This window comes from Musca domestica, unplaced genomic scaffold (assembly GCF_030504385.1).
Source record: "Musca domestica strain aabys unplaced genomic scaffold, Musca_domestica.polishedcontigs.V.1.1 12, whole genome shotgun sequence".
NCBI lineage: Eukaryota > Metazoa > Arthropoda > Insecta > Diptera > Muscidae > Musca > Musca domestica.
The window spans coordinates 2,355,982-2,378,118 of record NW_026712155.1 but is presented as its reverse complement, the minus strand read 5'-3'; the positions used below and the strand labels follow the sequence as shown (position 1 = coordinate 2,378,118).

General features: G+C 35.5%; 1 protein-coding gene across 3 annotated transcripts in view; it reads left to right on the top strand.

Moving 5' to 3' along the window:
• The window catches only part of LOC101901263 (putative epidermal cell surface receptor), a 46,508-nt gene that overhangs the window by 20,154 nt on the left and 4,217 nt on the right, over positions 1-22,137 (top strand). For 2 of the 3 annotated variants that reach the window (XM_059118067.1, XM_059118065.1), the window contains exons 3-6: positions 9,330-10,999; positions 19,837-20,122; positions 20,389-21,018; positions 21,144-21,404. In XM_059118067.1, the coding sequence (XP_058974050.1) occupies positions 9,330-10,999; positions 19,837-20,122; positions 20,389-21,018; positions 21,144-21,404 (2,847 nt within the window). The remainder of the gene's footprint in view (positions 1-9,329; positions 11,000-19,836; positions 20,123-20,388; positions 21,019-21,143; positions 21,405-22,137) is intronic. The other variant, XM_059118066.1, reaches the window with a different exon arrangement.

Genomic DNA, 22,137 nt, shown 5'->3' with positions numbered 1-22,137 from the left:
TCCTAGAATGCCATAAAACACAGACTCATTCAATTTTAATGGCCCAAAGGAGTAGAATAACGCATACATACAGAAAAAGAAGGCAGACAGTACCAGACAACGATGACAACAACAACAACAATAGCAAATGTTTAGACTCGTGGTTTATGGTCTAAACTAAATAAACTTTTTTTCGGTATTCACACTCGTTCTTATTTGGTCAACTAAAGCGAGACAATAAACTCTCCCTCTAACCATATAAATGGTAGAAGAGAGGCATCAACCATAAGGGAGTCAGTAAAACCATAACCGTCCATATGGAAGTTTAAAGGTGAGCAAAAAATTTTGGAACAAGACACAAATATTGCAACAGACAAAAAACGCCTTTTAAATGGTAAAATGTTTTCTCTTCGCGATTTTGAATATTTCTATTTAGAGATGGTTTATGTATTGCAAAATGTTAGTCAAATGAATTGAGGAATTACATGAAAAGTTCAAATTTTCAAATTTAAATGTTTTACACTTATTGTATACAGAAAAATTTCGAAAATCGAAAGTTAACCAATTTGGAATTATAGATTGTAGATTGACTTCAAATATTCTTGACTGAAATATGTGGGTTTTTTCTAAAAGGAGAACGATTTTTCGTTGAGAACTATTGTTCAAGTGTTTCTGCATTCAGAATTTCCAATAAGATCACATATTTGAAATTGAACTGTCAGTGAGCTGAGTTGTTGAACAATTATATTTGAATCTCAAATGTAAGTACAAGTGATTAACAATTGAATTGACTCATGATTTGACAAATTATAGTTAAGATTCATATAAAAATCTGCCAGTCATGTTTAGTTGTCTTTTTAAGCATTAGATCTGATCCACATTTGAATGTATGTGACAAGCTTGTTTAATCTTATTAATAATAAATCAAAAAATCACACACATTCAAATGTAAAAGAGATTTATTAGCAGACATTAATCTGATATTATCTACGGGTTGATTACAAGTTGTAATTTCATTCATTTGATCCGTATAAGTCGTCAAAAAAAAAAGAAAAATATAAATCTCATCCTCTCATCTTGTTTAGGGGAATCTGTTGTGCAATTGTTTGACACCTCATGAACAGATCAGTAGTTATAACACAAACCTTATAACCTTCGATCTCTTATAACCAGTTCCTGCTCTTTCAGTAATTTTAATTTAAAACATGTAAAAAAGCAGCTGAGTTAGGCCGGACCGAACTTTTTATACCCTCCACCATTAGGATGGGACTTGAAATATTTCAAAAAAAAAAAAAATCCGTAGAAAAATACCGCTCAAAATAAAACCGTCAAATGTGGGCTACAAAAAGACGTGGACCTGCGTAGAAAATTTTCCATCATAGGTTGAAGCACCCATTACAAACTTCTAAAACGAAATTTGAAAAAAATCCGGTGAATGCTGTCGCTAAAATCATAAACTGAATCATTGTATAGGGGCTATACGATATTGTGGACCTATATAAATAATTCTCTTCCAGGAGCTAAAGTATTCAGAAGGAACTCCTTCCGTTAATTTTCAGACAATTCCATTGCAAAATGTGGTTAAAATCAACAAAATACCGAATATCGGAGGGTACAGTTGTATGGGGGCTCTACGATATCGTGGACCTATGCAGGGGATAATGCACCCAGAAGGAACTCCTTGTGTGGATTTTCAGACAATTACACAAAAAAAGAATTTGGCTAAAATCATCAAAGTACCGAATCGTAGACCCATATAGACCATTCTCTTCCAGCAGGTAAAGTACTCAGAACAAACTCCTTTCAGACAATTATATTGTAAAATATGGCTAAAATCAACAAAATACCGAATATAGGAGTGGGGAACCCTTATATGGGGGCTATACAATATTGTGGACCATCTTCGGACTAGACCTAGCTGCAGACAAAAAACTAATCTGTGCAAAATTCTACCTTCCTATCTTAATTCGTTTAGACTCTAGCGTGAGTACAACAGATGGACAGTCGGACGGGCGGACAGGGCTAAATCTTCTTAAAAAATTTACGCTACTCAAGAATATATATACTTTGTTAGGTCTAAAATTATTAAATCGATAAGGTACAAACGGAATGACGAACTTAATATACCCCCATACTATGTATGGTGGAGGGTATAAAAAATGTTTTATACATAAACCAACGATTTTTACATATTATACTATAAGTGGCTGACTTAATCCCGGGCCTTGATATTTTTCCATTTGGATGTAAATTCCCATTTTGTAAATTGTTTATTTTTTAAAAACCGGAAATATAAAAATTTTGAATGGTACCTCCATGGAGTTTAGAAGAAACCCCATATTTTATATATCGGTTTAAGCTTCTATCCCAGAATTTTCCGATTTTTAAACGGAGTCTGACCTCTGAAAAATTATTTCCAAATTCTGGGTAAACACATCCATCATAGCTATTTATTCTAAACCGATCTGAGCTCTCATTAATTGATACGATAAAGCATTACTTTTTTTTGTTAAAACAAACAAAAATTGAGCCACAAACCTGTTAAAATATGATCAGATTGAATTTGTGGAAATTTAGTTTTCATTCAATTCTATTGATTGAATTAAAATCATTTATAAGACACGTGATGCAAACAAATAAATCTTAATCGAATGGCAATGACGAAACACCAATTTGCAATTTTTACGACACACAAATGTCAGCTTCGACCTTGCAATACTATAGGTCAATCAATATAAAGGCGAGTTACATATCTCTAATCTACACATGATTTCCACTGACAAAGTTCGCCATTCATCAAATTTCTTACGAGGAAGTCTACATTTATTTGACACGCCAAGGATGACCCTGTGGTTGTTACACATTTATTCACATTTTCAATGGTTCCCAATAAAAACACAATTTTAATGTTTTTTTGTTTGTTAAATAAATGACGTAGATGATATTTTGATATTGTTTATAAAACGTTCATAGCACACCAATAGCTCTCCGTGTGGTTACATCATTTAATTATAGTCATCGATTAATATTTCCAGGCACGCAAAGTGTCAACATTGCCCAAACCCTGAATTCATTAACGCCGTCGTGTAAACAAAAACAAAAAATCCAACTGACCAATAGTTTAAATGTGGTAAATACATTTAAACAAAAATATCAGACGACAATCAATCAAATTGATTTAGGGAGAGAGATATGGGGGTTCCGATTGTACAAATGAATCAGAGGCCCCTCTAGAGATCTGCATGAACAATGAATAAATATAAAACACGTGTTTTATTTGTGGTTAGGTCACCAAAATCTGGGTGTCTTGTTGCCTTTGTCCGAATGGTTATGTGGTTCCGTGTTCGAGTCTGCATGATTGCTGTACAAAATAATTATAAGAATTTAATCAACCATGGATTTCCGTTAAAATAGTTAACATCTTTTTTTTCATTGTGTGTTTTTGTCTTATTTGGCGGCATATTTATACATCCGCTTTGTGGCTTTCTTTGTTCTCCAAGTGCAAGAGTTTTTTCTTTCGTTCTACTGCTTGCTGGCTTACATATGTATACATTTTTACATATGTATATTTCTGTTCAAACATGCATGTGGGGTTTTGCATTTTATGTTCTTATGTCTTTTTCCTCGATTGCTATTTTAATGCTAAGAACGTGCTTGGCATACGTCGTGTTGCACCGAAGTGTTTCGGCCAATGATTGTGTTGTGTTTGCATAATGCCATTCATGTGGCATAACGCTGCGGACAGAACATTATAACCAAGTTGAGGTTTTTATGACAAATAGAGATACTTTATTTAAGTTCCTCATGTGCAAGACGACAGAACTCCTACATGCAAATCGACAGACTTAAGACACAAACCTGGCAATTAATTTCATGGCAAAAACAAATCGATGTTTTGTTTTATCTCTCTCTCTCTCTCCCCCCCTCTGAAGTCAGCAGGGATTATTCCAAACTTCAAGGCCTTTTTCATTTAATTTCTATTAATTGTAACGACCTCCATTGTTTTATAGCAATGAAAAAACAAAAAAAAAACGAAGCAAAACTTGTTGTTTCTGTTATTGCTTTAAATATTAAACTTTAACTAGTGGTTCACAATAACAACAACAATGTCAATACTGCATTTTTCATAAGATTGCCTGCCGTCTGTGGTCTTGCGTTCATGGTCAACCAGAATTCATGGGGAATTCACCAAACGATTGATCGGCGACAAAAAGACCGCCAAGTTACTAGAAAATGCTTAGATGAACTATTAAAAGATTTACAGATTTTTCTACAGCTTAGATGTGTTGATATGAAATGTTAACGCATTCATTTGTGTGTTCGTATGTTTGTTGGCTGTTGGTTGTTAAAACAAAAGACTTAAGACGCAAACCTGTTAATAGATGATCAGATTGAACATTGGGAAATTTAGTTTCTATTAAATTTTTTTTGTGATCAAATGAGTTTCGATGGTGACCTAAAGTCATTTGTAATTGAATTAAGATGTGTGATACTGTCAATTAATTGTTTGACTAAAATGTAGTATTTTATTGGAATATTTTAAGTCGTTTGCCAAGTAATTTTATGTACCTTAAATGACTACTAAAATGAGGAACTAATGACCTATTTTTGTATGAAAATTCGAAAGTGAACCCAATAGAAAATCCCATTCATGTTTTCAAATGTTAAATTTTCATTTAATTTCAAAAAAGGCTTAATGATTTGGTGGTTTTCTTTCGAGTTCAGTTTCGTATCATTCTACAGAAATAGGCTCTATTTCTTTAAGCCGAAAATCTATATATTTGACGACTAATTCTAAGTCCAAATTTTTAATTTATCTATTCAGCAGAAAAAGTTCATGAAATATTTTTTTTAGACAGCAATTTCTTGGAAGAAAATTTCGAGGCATTGGCTACAATTTAAAATTTCTAATTTTTTATTGATTTTTTAAATTTACGATTTTCAATAAATTTACCCTTTGAAGAGAGAAACATACTACTTTTGAAGACAACCTATGTTTTTTGGCACATATTTTCCATTATGAACCAAATATAAAGTACTAAGATGCTCGAAGTTCGAACCAACACGAATGCTTCGTTCGCTTTGTACCTTTGAGAAATTTCGAAATTTTTTTACGGTTTATGGGAAGGCACCGTAAAAATAAAACCCATATATCCTATAATCGCACGCATGTCATCTAATTCGGGAAGAAATATTTTAAAGAATATCAGTCGGTTTTGCCGACAGATGTATATCCTCAATGTTCGATTATTTAAATATATTTTGACCTTTGTTATGATTTTCAAATTATTGACCCTCTATGGATTAGGCTCCAAAAGAATGGACCAATATTGTCCATTTTATATTGGACCTAAATAAATAAATTTGATATAAATCTTGCGACGTGCCAAGTTTGGACTATATAGGTTACTCCCTTCACTTTATATGAGGTATGTGATAATTTTTAGAAAATGTTTAAATCTGCGTGAGTCACCAGATATAGTGGACTGAAGTATTCCATTTTCATACTTCATCTAATACAGATAAAAATATGTGGGGCAGGTACCAGAAGAAAAGATCCAATTTCTACCATCTTTACAACAGATCTTGTGTTGATAGAAATATTGAGATGTGTCAAGTCTGAATGGAATCGGATGTTAATTTCGCGTTTTATGAGCTTCATGGATATTCAAAATGTTGACCCTTTGTTGGGGAGGTACCAGAAGAAGTGCAGCGATATATTCCATCTCCACATCAGATCTTTTGTTAGTAGAAATAATGGGGTGTGTGAAATATGCTTATTTTGGGTTTGGATAATCGTTTTTGGTTATTCGAATATTTTACCTTTTGTGGGGGAGGTACCAGAAGGAGTGAATCGGTATATTCCATCTTCACACCAGACGGTGTGTTAATAAAAATATTGTGATGTGTGTCATTTTAAGACAATCGGACGCATACATTACATTTTATAAGAGTTATAATTATTCAAAATTGTAAATCTTGGGGAGGAGGTACTTGATGGAGTTGACCGATATTGTCCATTTCGCACCTGACCTAGCACTGATGCAAATATTAGGATTTGCAAAGATGGAGCAAAATCGAATGACCCTTTTCCTTTCTGTGCAGTAAAACATTTTTTTTAATGTTTCGAACTTTTGTGGAGGAGGTACCAAGAGGAGTGGACCGATATTGCCCATCTCCGAACTCGACCTAAGTTTGACAAAAATATTACGATGTACCAAGTTTGAACCAAATCGGATACTCGCTTCGAGAGTTATAGTGCTCAGCAGCCAGACCGACAGACAGACGGACGGATATCGCTAGATCGACTCTAAATGTATTGAAAAGAATTTGGTATTAAGATACCTTGGGTCTAAAACTGTTATTTCGAAGAGGCACGTTTTGGCCGTATCAAATGATATATACCTTCTCCAGCCATATGGCTGAGGGCATAAAAATTTAAGGTTTGAGGCACCAGAAGAAGTAGACCAATGTTTCCATTTTTGCATCTAACCTAGGTTTAAAATAAATATGACGGTATGTAAAATATTGGCTGATTTAAACGTTTTTGAGTGAGATATCAAAAGAATTGGGCTTATTTATTCCTTCTATGACTATTGGACCTCGATCTAAGTTTGGCATAAACGTCACGGTGCACCAATTTGGATACTTCCAGATCTATAACTCGTATCAGCCAGAGAACGTCCGGATGACGCAAAAAAATACTATAAATTTTTCAAAACGTTACACAAAGAGAATGCCATTTTAATCCGCATTTTTCATCCAAATCATGGAAACGGAGTTTTTCTCTTCCGTGGCTCAGGTCATATTTACATATTTTATGAAAAATTACAAAAATAATTTTTGTAAACAATCATGGGTTATCAGACTGGAATTTAGTATATTATGAGCAACATTGCTGTGGAATATTTTGACCTGTTACAATGCAATTTGAAAAACCCAATAATTCGGTACAAATTGTTAAGTTGTAATCTGTATTGCCTGAAGGCACTGTATACCCAAATATAATTTAACGCTCAAATTTTTCCAAAATTGTCTTTAATTAGAAAAAAAACCATTGATGGCAATCTTAACAGGAAAAAAATTAATATCAATACCTGACTTAGGAACTGTAACTCTCCCATTAATATTACAAAATAACCGCCAACATTTAATAACAGCATCTCCAAATTGATTACCCTCTAATTTTTTCGGCATAATTTTGTTTCCAACAGCAAAAGAAACCTAAGGCCATTATCCATTCTTTCCGAGACTACAATGTATTTTTGCTGAATTGTCGTTGTTTTCAGTCTCTGTTGCTGCTTCTTCTTCATCTTCTGGTGTTGTTTTGATTTTGAAAGGAACAGCAAAAACAAAAAAGAAAGACAAAATAAAATGCCCCTGCCTAAGTTCCAAGAATTTCATATGATTCAGTGTGGTATGTTTGTTATGGCACAGAAGAACCAAAAAACAAAAACAGCCTGGGAATATTTCCAAACAATTTGGCGGATGAATGGCCAAGAGCAAGATATCTGCTTGTTCTTCTTCCTCTCCTTGTGATCTACACTCCTCGCGGCAGACTTGTTTTCATTGGGTGTTTCTTAAGAATTCTTTGGAGATTTTCAGTGTTTTTTTTTTTTGTTCGCTTCAAAAGTAATAAGCTTAAGGGGCCACAATAACACAGAACAGAAAACCAGACAGTCAGCCAGGCAGTGGAGCCAGCATCACTAGCTCTAATCATGATTACACATTTGTTGTTTGCCTGTGTGTGTGGGGATATCAAAACAAAATAAAAAAAAACAGCAACAGAAAATAACATATGAACATGACTGAGAGTCATAATGACATAATGACTTTTCTCCTCAATCGTAGCATTGATGTGAGTGAAAAACATGGCATTCACACACGGCAACAGCATAATTAATTAATTATTAAAATTACAATTAAAAGCCACGCAATTATGTGCCAGTTTTTCTGCTGGCCTAGATCTATAAAATTTTTTAAATCTGGAATCCCGACTCAATGGAAAACAGAAAAACCCAGTTATTTTTTTTCATTCCAAGGATGTTATCAATCATGGGGAAAATATATCCCTGGAATTTTAGGTTAATCCTATCACCATAAAAATTATAACGTTTCACAATACAAAAAACAACACTTTTCACATTCCTGTGGTATTGTGTAATGTTTAAGTTGTCTTTCATTCTCTTGCATTACCCATTGCCTGGTATTCTCATTACAATCCGATATGGCAATTATTTTATGGGGTTGGTAAAATAACACAAATAACTGTTGATGGTGCGACTTAGTCACATTCTTTGCTTGGCGCAAATTATAATCAATGATTTCATTCAAAGATATGACACAAATGGCAAATCGCCCCACTTCCCCTCTTCGGCCGGCAATTTTAAATTTGCACAATTAAAAGAAATTAACTGTAGTTTCTTTTGTTTATAATTTTTTTCTGCTGTTAAGAATCGCCCAACACCCAAAGAAATGGACAATAAAATAATGTTTTTAATTTTTTTTGTGTGAAATGATGTCGCAGATTATAGGTCGAAAGCCTTTTTTGGTGGCTGATAGGGGAATAGACCAGGCATCGACATATCGAATAATAACTGTACGTGGGCTATTTATTATTATTATGGCAGTTATGCGGTATTACTTCACACATTACCCGCACACGCACACACATGCGTGTGTGTGTCTGCGTGTAATAAACAACGCCAAAAAGGTTATTGACTCGTTGTTTGAAAATAAACAAAAAAGTATTAACGCTTCAATGGTTGGTAAATTGAATTGAAAATATTGCCAAAAAAATTGATTAAACGAAAGACTTAAGACACGTACTCGAAAGATACTTTTCAGCGTGTTGGCCGCTGTAGTGTTCACAGCATGGGTTCCATGATCTTTTTGGATATGGCAATACTGGAAATGGGGTCAATCTAGCCCCCACAATGTAGTACCATAATATCGTTTTTTTTTTTTTTTTTTTTTTGAAAGCTTAATTCAGGTGTGGAATTTTGAATAATATTAACTCTTACAAAATATGAAATTATCCTCCGATTCTCTTTTACCTTCCCAGATAAGGTCGTACGTTAATAATACCTCACCAAAAAGTAATCTAAATTTTCAAAATTTATAAAAATATATAAATTGAGTAGAGTCCTCGATTTAGTGAAAACTTCGAGTCTAAACATCTACTGAGATACTTTATCTATTAGCAAACCCAACTAAAAATTTCTCTAAATTGTTTCTTAAATATTTTAAAGCCCCAAACTTTTTTTCCAAAAATAAATATAAATACTGAATATACAGATTTTCTCCTTCCAAAAAATTCATAAAAACCTATTTTTCTTCTCCATTTGCAGATTCATCACCGAAATCATTTGAAACAACAATGCCACCACATATGGCAATGGAAACCACAATGACAATGCCACAGCACGAAGACTCATCATCTGCACAAGTCGTAGATCAAACATCGACCACCTCCGCTTCTTCTTCTGCTTCGACAACCACAACGGAAACAAATCATCCAATTGAGACCACTAATGAAGGAGAAACTTCATTGCCAATGACAACCATTGAACCGATTACAACGACGGAACCCACCACAACGCCCACAATCGCAGCAGCGCACAATGGCTTTAATGAAATCGAAAGCAAGGTTGAAATGGCAACAGAGGAGAAGAAGATGCCATTGCCAGAAGTCAGCGACTCCAACCAGATGGAAGAGGAACAGCATCATGGCCATGATCATCAACACCATCACCACCACCTCGAGACTGGAGTGGATCACATACAACACATTGCCGTAGATCACAAGACTGAACAAATGATGGATGTGGTCACTGCCACCGATGTGCCCATGATCACAACGCCCCACAGCCAGGAACATTTCAATCAAATCTCCCAGGAACCCGACGATGCCGATGCCAAAGATTTGAATAATATACGACATCCCGTTACATTGATCACTGCCAGCCAGAGTGAGGAGACAACGGACAAAGACAACGACAGTTCCATGAAATCCTTGGAAGACACTGAAGATCCCTACCATGCCCACATTCTCTCCGAGAGTCATGATCGTTTGGCCGAACACGAAGATTATCAAATGATTTCCAGCACTGAAGATGCCATGGATGTGTCATCGGTGGCCACAGCCTCAACGGCAACCACTCAATCGGCTGACAAAACCAATGCATTTGCAGACATCCACACCGACGGAATTGTTGTTAGTCATGAGAATGAAGCCACAGCCAAACCTGTGGCGGAACACAACGAAACAAACGAAGGCAGGGCCAGAGCCATAAACTTAAGCTCTGAAGATGGTATGGCACCCACAAGCATGGATTCCACGACCAGTACCACACCTGCGGGACCAATTATTAGCATAGTCGAAGGATTGCAGCATCACATGCATGATCATCAACCTGAACATAGCCATGATCACGCTGCCCATGATCACAGTCATCATATACACCATGGCGATGGCAGTGGCGACAATTTGACCTCTACCACCACCGCCACCAGCAGCAGCGGCGACAGTGCCGAAAGAAACCATGAAATGCCATCTGTCCATTATGTCTTCAATGGCGAGGGTCGTTCCGTCGACTCCTCCATATCGGCCGAAGATGATTTGTCGCATCTGAATTATCATTACAACTTTGTCACCACCGAAAGGGTACACGACCCGCAAAGTGAGCAGAAAAATGCCGCCATCAATGACTTGAGCAATGTTAGCATGGAGGACGACGACAAAAGCCAGGAATACCAACAACACCAGCACCAACATAATGTCTTTGGCGTCTCTGAAAATCGCCAGGAAGATCACATGATGATCACCACCACACCAACACCAGCCAGTACATTGGATTCCATGGCCAGTACTACAACAACAACTGCTGCCCCCGACACCACCACCACTGCAACTCCCTTACTCGATTCTACATCGGAGTCGCATATGAAAATAACAGAAATAACTGCAGCCGGCGATGTAATGCATCGTGAATGTCTGGCAGATGGTCAAAGTTATAAGGTAAGTGACGTTAAATACAAATGGAAAATATCAAAAACACACACATACATATTTTAAATTCGATGTGTGTTGGTGTGAGTGTAGGTTTTCCTTATTCGTTTGCAAAATGCGCATCACTCAATGACGCCGTCGTTGGTGACCCTGGTGTATTTTGTATGAAATTTTTTCAATGATAAAAAGAAAATTAATTATGCATCGATAAACGATGAGATGGGATGGATGGATGGACGGACGTACGTTTGAACCTTAGTTTTTTTTATTGAGTTTAGCTCAAGTGATAACAAAAGACTTAAGACACAAGCACACAGACGTCATTGTAATATATGAATTGATAGTTATTTTTTACTCGTATTGACGACCCTTTCCGCAATGTGCAATGCTATGGTGATTGCCAAGATGACACGTCAGAGTATGGGTTGTAACTTTACATTTTATTTGTTAGTTATGACTTTTTTCTGATCGTTAGGATTCTAGCTAATTTATCTAATACATCGAATGATTAAGTAGCATAAAGTCCAGTTTTTCCGGGTTGAAAATTAAATATCAGATTTTTTTTTTTTTTTGATTTGGAGATGTATATAAACAATTCTAGTCTATCATGTAAACATCATTTCCATTCAGGACTAAGCAAAACGTTGATATGTTTTTTTTTGAAGGAGCAGCAGACGAATACTTATGCATCACCACGACGTTATGGCTACAAAGGGATATAAACTTTTTATACGGCAAAAATTGTCCTTTTTATCTTGTATCTACCAACAAAAGTTCAAGGCTAGCTTAATCGGAAAATAACAAAGGAGCGTAGGACCAAAATCGAACTAAATCAACTTAAACTCCTTTGTTACGATGACTTAAGCAAGTCAAAAGGGCGTTCTACGTATTCTCACCTTAAGGCATAAGCCCGTTGACTGGGCCAGAAATTATGTAACAACTCGAAATATTGGTCCCCGACATAAATATTGGTCTTCCTATCTCGCCGAGCTGAGTCGATCTAGCTATGTATGTCCGTCTTTCCATGTTAATTTGTAATCACGCTACAGGTCGCAATTATGGACCAATCCTCACGAAATTTTAAATGGAGGTTTGGTTAGGGTCAGAATAGAAGCCTATTTTTTTTTTGGGATAATCGTAAAATATTTAGGAGTTGAAATGAACCAAAAAACAGAAAATTTTCCTGATTTTGCAGTTGCTCTTCAGGTCACAGTTCGGAATGGCCTCTTGTCAGAAAAGGATAAAATTTAAGAAAATCACGTAAAAATAAGACAATAAAAAAGTGAATTATTTTTGATACATTTTTCCCAATTTTTGCCAATTCAGTTTTTTTTTTTTCAATTTGACTGACAATTTTGAATTGTATATTTTCTAAAGTTTTTCTACACCCCAGAACACTGTGTGTTGATGGTATTATATACAGGTCGCAATTACCGTATCATCTTCATGAAATTTTGCATGTTTAGTTTTTTTGCAGAATTAAAGCCTATTGTTTTTTTAGATGTTCATTTAGGGACTCAAATGGACCAAAACTATTAAAATTTAAATATTTTTGCAGTCGCTCTACAGCTCACAATAGAAAACCCATCGATACGGAATTTTGCATATGAAGAGAGTTTCGGACAGGGAAGAAGTATAGTATTTTGGATGGCCATTGGATTATATTTAGCTGTAAAATGTGAAATTGTTTTGAATACCTAACAACACGACGGAGTGTGTAAATATGGGGCAAATATCCTCGGTCAAAAGGCTCTATGACATCGTTTCAAAAACGAAATCTTCCAAAATGGATTTAGACATAAGGAGGCTTCCAACACATTGTAGTGTTGTAGGGTATCACATGGTCAGCCCCGTACTACTATAGTACCTCATTCCTTACTAATTTTTAATATAACTTTTGTTAATAATAAGAAATGAGCTATTCGAGATATATAACTTCAAATCAATAGATTTTTCTATGTCATTACAGACAAGTCAGACTTTGGAAAATCCTCGATTACTCAAGAGGCTGTCAACAAAAATGACAACATCACGTAATCTCAGAGAGTAGATAATCAATCATCATTTTTGCCAATGCACACAAAAGACTTAAGACACATACACATGCATTTTTACAATACGATTGGCTGAATGTTGAATATCCTCAATGTCTATTTGTGTTTAACTTCCTTTACATTTTCCTGTTTACAACAACTTCTGCAAGTATTTGAATTTTGTGTTTGCATACAAATATCAAATATTTATATGTGTTTATTTCATTCGATAGTTTTTTTTTTTTTTTTTTTTTGTAATATATGTATGTCTCTGATGGCTGTGGTTTTCATTCGCACTCCATCTCAAAAAGTGTTTCCTTGTTGAGCTAGTTTTCTTCTTCTGTTGTTGTTATTATTGCTGGAGAGACCAGACACCACCAGTTGATTTATGTGATCTTGTTTATATGCCGGGGTTGTAAAACGTGTTGATGTTATGAATTATGGATAAAATGAAAATGGAAATAGACCATGTACATGCCGCAAAGGGGAGGAGGAAGAGAAAACCCCAAAAAGAAGCACAACATTTTGAGTTGTTTAATGTTCAACACATTTCCCTGTTGAATTGCAACAGGAATTAAATTTTTGTTGATTTCATGTTGAAAATATCCTATTTGTATAATGACACGATATTATTAGCCAAATTTAACACTTTTATTTTTTTGGCTAAGAGGTAACAGGTTTTTTGAATCAAAGCAAGTTTTTTGTTTCCGTATTGAGGTGTGTCTGTTGGTTTTGGACAATTGAGATCAAAATTGTTGTTATTTCAGTTTATATTTATATGTTTGCCTTGTTAATCTGGTTCTGGTTTTAACTCTAAATTCGAAAAAAAAGCGGCTACCTCCTGAGATCTTCTGCAGTGATTTGGGTGGTAGATCTAGGAACGCCATCCTAAAGTACTTGACACATAACTACTCTAAATTCTGTAGCATCCAACATCCTCTGCAATGTGTTGGGGGGGGGGGGGGGGGTACTAAGGACAGTGAGAACATAACAAAGACTTGTCTGATAGGATTGTTAACAGTAAGGGGTTCTCATTTATCCTTTGATTTCCGACGAAAATTATAAAAATCTTACTAACCCGCCTTAGCAGGGAAGTTCTATACACTATGTCATATTTTTTTATGAATCCTTCAGAAACACCCTAAGGCATGAGACTTCATCAAATTATGTAGATGTTCCACTACTATCATAAGAAGGCAACTTGATGTACTTCTCGGAAAGGGTGTCCGCGACTGAAAATCGTTTTTTAATGATCAAAATTTCGTAATGGGTAGATTCATATATATATATATATATTTTTTTTTTTTTTTTTGCATATTTTGAACACTTTTTGATCGAAACTAACCTATTTTACTCTCCTCAAGTAGCAGTGTTGAAATTATCTTTCTATTCCAAGTTTCAAAAATTGGGTGTGTCCATGTCAAAGTATGTGTCTTAAGTCTTTTGATTATCAAAACATAATAAGCATCGATTAAACTTTCTATTGGACCAAGAAAAATGTATTCCAATATTTAAAGTTGGACTTAAGTTGACAACATTTAGCCATAATAGCCCAAAACTGGTGTCGATAGACTACACCACAAAAAAAAAAAAAAAAAAAAAAAAAAAAAATCGAAAAAAAGTGAATGCATTCGCTTTTGATTTGTGAATGGCATAACTTTAGTTTGGAACTGAACTGAATTGGTTGCACTTTTTTTAATTTAAACTAATTTTTTATTTATTTATTTATTTATTTTTTTTTTTTGAGAAACAAATACACTCTGAGATGGTAACAGTCCATAATGGAAGTGGTGTTGGTTGTTGATTTTTTTCTTCTCGGTTTTGGTCTTCCACAGTCACAAAAACAACAATTCAGTAACATTCAGTCTGCCTGACTGTAAGAAAAAAAATTGAGAGCTGATTTTTTGTTCCACTTGTTTTTTGTGTTATTGTGTTGTTTTTGTCTTTGTTTTTATTTTTGCTTTCCTAATTCGGCTTTATTTCAAATTGTAATGTAGGCATTTGCTTAGGTTACATCGGCTCTAATGCAACAATCGCCGATTTTTTTTTTTTGTTTTTTTTTTTTCACAAAATAAAAGAAACAAATCCCAAAACAAACAACAATGAAAACCGTAACAACCAAATATGAAGTCGAACAATCCAACTAATTCTCTGTCTGATCTCAAAACCGGTCGTCTATGTAGGGTGCCAATATTTCAGCAGGTTTTTAATTTGGTTTGGGAAGTGGGTAGGCGTTGTTGTATTGTTCGCTTTTGCTAGACTTTGACTGTCTGGCTCCTCGCCGAAATACTCAACGCTTTTCTATAATTTGAATATATTTTGGGCAAGGACGTTACGTTATAAATGGTTTATATAGTTGGTACTGTAAATGTACGAGAAATTAATATTTAGAGCCATAGATATTACAAGTAAATTTCAGTTGATTTTTTTCTCTCCTCTCTCATGAGAAATCATAAATTATAGCCAAATCTGTTGGCTTCAAAATTTTGGTATTGTCGTCAAATACGAGGTATTCCAGAATCTTTAAAAAATACTGCATTTCTTTGCTGTGCTTAATTTTATATACTCAAAATTATAGTGTGTATAGAGTTATATGTTGAGTACTTCAAGAACTTGATATTTTTTGAATTTAAAGGTTTAAAACTTTCTAATTACACCCTAAACGGCATATGTCCGAACCTGTACATAAATGCTTCGTAGGACAAATTTTCAACCAATGTGACAACATTATCGACCAGAAAGAAAAAAACCTTCGAAATGCCGATCCACAAGATATCTGAGAGATATTCAAAATAATGGGCCTAGTTTAGGAATGCCGTTTAGGGAGGTACTTTGGGTCTAAACCAAAGTGAATCAATTGACAAGCGAATTATAAAAGTAAAACTTGCATGGATAAACATTTTCATAATTTAAACCTTCAAAATTCATAGCCTATTCCTATGTATTAAACATTTTCTATAGGGAGGGGTTTTCGCTAGGAACTTGGCAAATATTCTTTATATCTTTCCGGAAATAAATAATTATAATAGCAATGTTGTGACGTAATCTTCACAACAGATCTTGTGTTACAAAAAACGTTTGCATGTCTGAAATTTGAAGAGAGAGAGAGGGAGGATGCTTATTTTGCTGTCATTTAACTTTTTTTCAAAATCTTGACCCCTATTTGGAGGATGTTCCAGAAAAAAATGTTCATTGATATTCAAAATGTTGACCCTTTGTGGTAGAGGTACCAGAATGAGTGGACCGATATATCCCTTCTTCATAGCAGATGTTGTGTTAATAGAAATAATGGGATATGTGAAATATGAAAACAATTGCATGCTTATTTCAGATTTTATAATCGTTTTTGGTTATTCAAAACTATGACACTTTGTTTTACCATTTTAAAACCAAATCTTGTATTGATAGCAATGTTGAGATTTTCCAAATCCAAATGTTTACTCAGTTTCATGGATATTAAAAATGTTGATCCTTTGTGGGGAAGGTACCTGAAGGAGTGGACCGATATTGTCCATCTCGATCTAATTTTTATAATAATATTACAATGTACCAAGTTTGGGCCAAATAGGATGTGCACCAGTCAGCCAGACAGACGGACGGAGGGATATCGTAAGATCGACTCCAAATGTTCTGAAAAGGTTTTGGTCTTTTCGATGAGGCACTTTTGGCCGTGTCGAATGATATATACCCTCTCCAGCCTAAAAAGACCCGAAATATGGGGATATCATTATAATGTTAATATTTGTTCAGAAATTCTGTAAAGGCACAACTCTCTATATATTTGCAGTGGAACAATTTTATTTACAATTCCCCTGACCAAGTTCGGGTGTACTGCGTTTACTTTCAGTCAATCATATCTTTGCCAACATTTTCCACTCTTTGGCATATTTTTTTATTTATTAGCCTTACATTTAGGTTAATTACCCTGATTGCTCTTCAACATCTCAGACAAATTGATCTGAAGTAGAAAATATTTGCCTGCAAACCGCATGACTGAAACTTAAATATTAAATATCTGGAACTTAAATATTAATATATGTACGTGGATTTTGTTCGTGGAATGCCAAACCAAAAAAAAAAAAAAAAAAAAAAATATGCACCTTGCACAAACAACACAAATATTACCACTGACCAAATAAAAACAACAACAGCAAAAATTCCAAGCAGTCAGTGCATGCATATTTGCATTGATGTGATATTACTAAGCGTTTTCTTATTTTTTGGCTTTTTTGCAATACAAAATTACTTTCACTTTTGCACTGGGAGACGTTGTAATTTTCTTTGGAAAATTGGTCAATACACAACAAACACACACACGAACACTATCCCACACATTGCACACGAATTGTCGTCATGTGAGTGAGCCAACACAATCGATAAATGTGGCTGGTGTTATGGCATGCCACACGTGCAATCTCAGACGTTCGTACAATACATTAACCGGCCTTTTTTTAGATTAGACAACAACAAAAAAGCAACAAAATCCTAAAAAAGCTAAAAACAACCATTGACCATTTACGTATCTATCTATTGGCTTGTAGCGGTTACTTTTGCTTTTTTGTAATAGTATCTGTGTTCAACTTAATTACACCATTGCATGCTCAAATTTTCAAAAGTTAATATTATCATTAAGCCGAGAGCTAATTAGAGACGACATACACACACTGACTGATACCCCACCGAATGTGTAACAACAATTACAACAGCTAATGAAAGATGGCCTGAAAAGTGTTGCATGTCTTGCTGGTGTTGGCGCTGATGTAGATGACCTTAAGTTGTTATCTTTCGACACCATGCTCACAACAACAAAAAAAAAGAGGTTCACTGGGTTATAGGTTTTTCAAAAAGTCAAATGCGAAATTGTAATCTAAATACAAAAACACCTACTTGGTACAAAACATTAGTTAGTCACGGCAATTAAAGATTTGTTTTTAATTTAATGTTTTGTCATCTAATTGTGGAACGCAATTGGGCTTCGTTTCATTAATTGTTCATAATAAGTAATACTCAAAATGGTTCTTGTTTTTTTCTTATTTGCCAACCACAGATCATGACGAGAATGGTATTCGCAATAACCAAATAGGGTAATATGTTGACTTAACTTGCTTGTTTAAACGAAATACCAAAAATATTTTCAGTGGCAGAAAATAATGGAAAATTTCGGAAATTTAAAACAAAAATGGAAAAAGCAACTACTGAGAATTATATGCGCTAAGAAACTTTAAAGAATACATGGTAATGCTTGATTCCCCTCCACCACCAAAAAATCTGGCGTTTCTAAAGCTACTTGGAATCAAATGTTAAATGCCATAAAGTTGGGGTAAACAGCCCTCGTTTGTTTTAGGTAGTCAATGTTATTTAGGTGCAACAGATGGGAAGGGGGCTCCAAGAACATCATCTTTAATGGTTTCGGTGATTGCATCTCGTGTAAATTCAGATTACCTATATTTACCTGATAGGGTTGTTAATCTGAGGGCTATCTCTTATATATTGGGGATTATTAAATCCACTATGTTAAGGTTTTAATTGCTTTGCGCTGGGTAGTGGCATATGGGATGAATTTTCTTCTCTTCATATAAATATTTTGCTGGTGTCTGGAGTTGACAATTTGTTGCAGTTTTAAAATCGGATGTTGACAAGTTTTTAAACTCCTCCATTGCATAAACACTAGTGTTTGCGCACCATACTGACACCGAATATCCGACCTAAGTCGATGTTATTACCTCAAGAGTTACCGCCTAGCCACTCGTAGGCATTGTTCCTACCATTTTTGTCGCAGATGGTTCTCACGAATTCAAGGAATTCCTCCATCGAAAATTTGTCTAAATAAACGTTCAGTTGATTTTTCATCTCAAAAGTCCTTGTTATCAACAGTGTGTCCTTTGATTTCGTGGCATAATCATCGTATCGAAGAACGCCGCAAATTTGTTGAGATATGAGTTCAAATTTATACATATGTCTTCAATAGTGGGAGAATAGAGACGGCGGAATTACAGAAAGCTATGGGGTTAACACTTTCGGAGATATCCCCTTCTTTAAAAACTCCATGTTTCTCTCCACAGGTCTTGAACTTATTATTCAGAAATTTGTCGTACTTGTACGTAACATAACTACGGAGATTTCGTCTAATTCCAAGATTTCGTCTAATGACATCACCGATCATAAATTTTCCTCGACGAAAAGAGATTATATATCGCCGTTAAACGTGGTCATTCTCTTTACCGGGATCTAATGGTGACTTAACGCTCGAGTTAAATTATTGCAGCACTGAAAGTGACAAGAAAAATTATTGCTATCTCTCATTACTTCTTGGCCCTTACCTCTTTTTATTTTCTTTTTCCTCAAATTTGTAGCATTATAACTTCTCTCATTAGCAGTAAATTGTCGCACAGAAAAACATTCAAACATAGATCTGGAATGAAAAAATTTCAAGTGAAAAAATTTCATAATTTAATGGATAGTTGATGGATTGCCATTTTGTCGGATTTTTTACCAGGTCTTGGCAAGTGAAATTGAGACAAGAAACCCTCATGTTGGGCTACAAAACTCCATGCTCTGGAAATTTTCTTTCTAATTTCTACTTTTTGCCATAAGAGAACATTTATCTATGGCTATTTGCAGACACACACACACACACAGGTATATACACCTATGTAGAAGAAAACCACCAACACTTAATGCAATTCTTTAGAAAGTCAAACAACTGTAACGAGTTCAATTTTTCAAAAAAATATGTACTGATTGTTTTTTTCGTATGTCTTTTCATCTGCTTCTTTCCTTCATTCTTTCGTTGTCTGTTTCTGCTCAATTTAGAATGGCGAAAATATGGAACGTGGCTGTGATGAACGTTGTACTTGTAATCGTGGTGAATGGATTTGTTCACCTCGCTGCCAGGGCAAAACCTTTAAACGTGGCACAATGGCAGCGGCGATGGCAACGATGATGTCTGACGAAGAACAATCAAAATGCCGTGAAATTGCTGTCGAAGATGATGAATGTTGCAGCCGAATGGAATGTTCGACAAATGAAGATGCCTTCCTGCCCACACAATCGTCCACAATGCATACGGATGATGATGATGATGACGAGGCTATGAATGGTAGGTACAATAAACAAATGTTAACAACAATAGAGAGTAAACTTAGAAGAGAGGGGTTTTTTACCTTAGACGCCTTTATCATCTTCTACAGTTCATGTATGTGTGTAGTTTGAAGCTGCTCTTTAACAGTTCAGTTTAGTTTAGTTCCATTCATTTATATTGTTTGTATGTGTGTTCATTTCATGTCATCATTTGCATTGCTTCTAAATGACAACAACTACAACAACAACAACAACCATTACCACAACACATACACAAATGCGCAGCATCCATACATAAAACACGTCCCGACTGCTATTTCAATGGTGGTATTTACAAATTCCGTGAACGTCTGGAAATTGGCTGTGAACAAATTTGCCACTGCGACGAGGGAGGCATTATGAATTGCAAGCCCCGCTGTCCGGAACGCAATCACACCCGTCCCGACAAGTGTGTCTTCGTTAAAGATCCCAAAGACGTGTGCTGCCAGTTGGAGTTCTGCGATGTGACACTCGATGATCATGAACAAAGGCCATCACCACCGGCTACCCACAATTCAATAGGCGATGATAGTTATGGCTTCCAAGAGGGACGCGACATCAACGGTGCTGCTGGTCAAGGATCTTGTGAATATAAGAATCAGGTCTATGCCGAGGGTAAACAATTCCATGATGGTTGTGAACAATTGTGTCTGTGTACTGCCCAGGGGGTGCATTGTGCCAAATTGCAGTGCCCCACCTCGTTTGGTTTGGACGTACTAAATCCCCATTGTTTACGCTGGGAACCGGAACCGGCCAACTTCCAACCCATTGCACCTAACTGTTGTCCCGACAGCATGCGTTGTGTGGACAATGGCACCTGCGAGTATCGCGGCGAAGAATTTGAAAATTGGTCTCAAATACCCACCAATCTAACTGGTAAGTAATACACCAAGCTTTCATTGGCTGGCTTAAGCTTACCGTTCATATTGTATTTGTGAGCAAAATTACTAACCCTTGACTTTCATATGCAATTGCTCCTCCCCAACATAACATTGCCATAGGTTGTGACCAACATTGTTATTGTGAAAATGGTAAGGTAGAATGCCGTCCAGCTTGTCCCCCCGTTTTGGCGTTGCCGCCAGCCGACTTGCCTTGTCATCCTGCTCAGGCCCGTTTATTGCCCATACCCGATGATGAATGTTGCAAACATTGGGCTTGTGCCCCCATACCAAATGCATCCGAGAGACCCTATAATGGTGGCCAACAACACGAAGTGGATGAGGAAGAGGAGGAAGCCTCGCAAGAACATTTGGGACACAATGGTAAATATGACCGTTACGAAAATAATTTTCAAAAGCTTTTCTCTAAAGGGGTGCATGAAATAAGTGATGCTTTTTACATTGAATGTGTTTGTTTTCCTATTTTGTTTTCACTAATTGTCGAAAGGTTCCAAAAGGACCTCAGTATTGGATATGCTTTGTTTTTGAGTAGAGCAATGATATTATTTGTTGTTGTTGTTGTTGTGGGTACAAATTTAAGTGTGTCGACGTGTAAGAAAAAATCAGGAACCAAATGCCAAACAAGAATTCTTATCATCAGAAAAACTGTCTAAACACAAAGTCGGATGAAGCATGATTACGCCATATCATAATTTCTATTGTAGTTCCATTAAATGTCAAGCATCCATCAGGTCATATTCATACGTTAATCATGCTCTCTCTCTCTCTCTCGCTCGCTCTATTACTTTCTATCTTCCTTTCCTTTAAACCAAACTTCATTAACAGGCTTCAAAACTCTTTAAAAAAAAACTAATTGAATTATAAAACCTCTCTCCTACATTTTCCTGCCTTCTTATTTTTATTAATTTTATATTTTTTTTTTATTATTGGATAATTTTAAGTGAAGTTATAAAACATTGCGGAAAGAATGATTATCTTCAAGGATATTCCGATAACAGTTTTAATTTTTTAAATCCTTCAACAAAGAGGGAATTTTTCAGTTCCATTGTTAACAGAGGTATAATTCAATCTGAAATGTAGTTATGGCTTCCCTTGA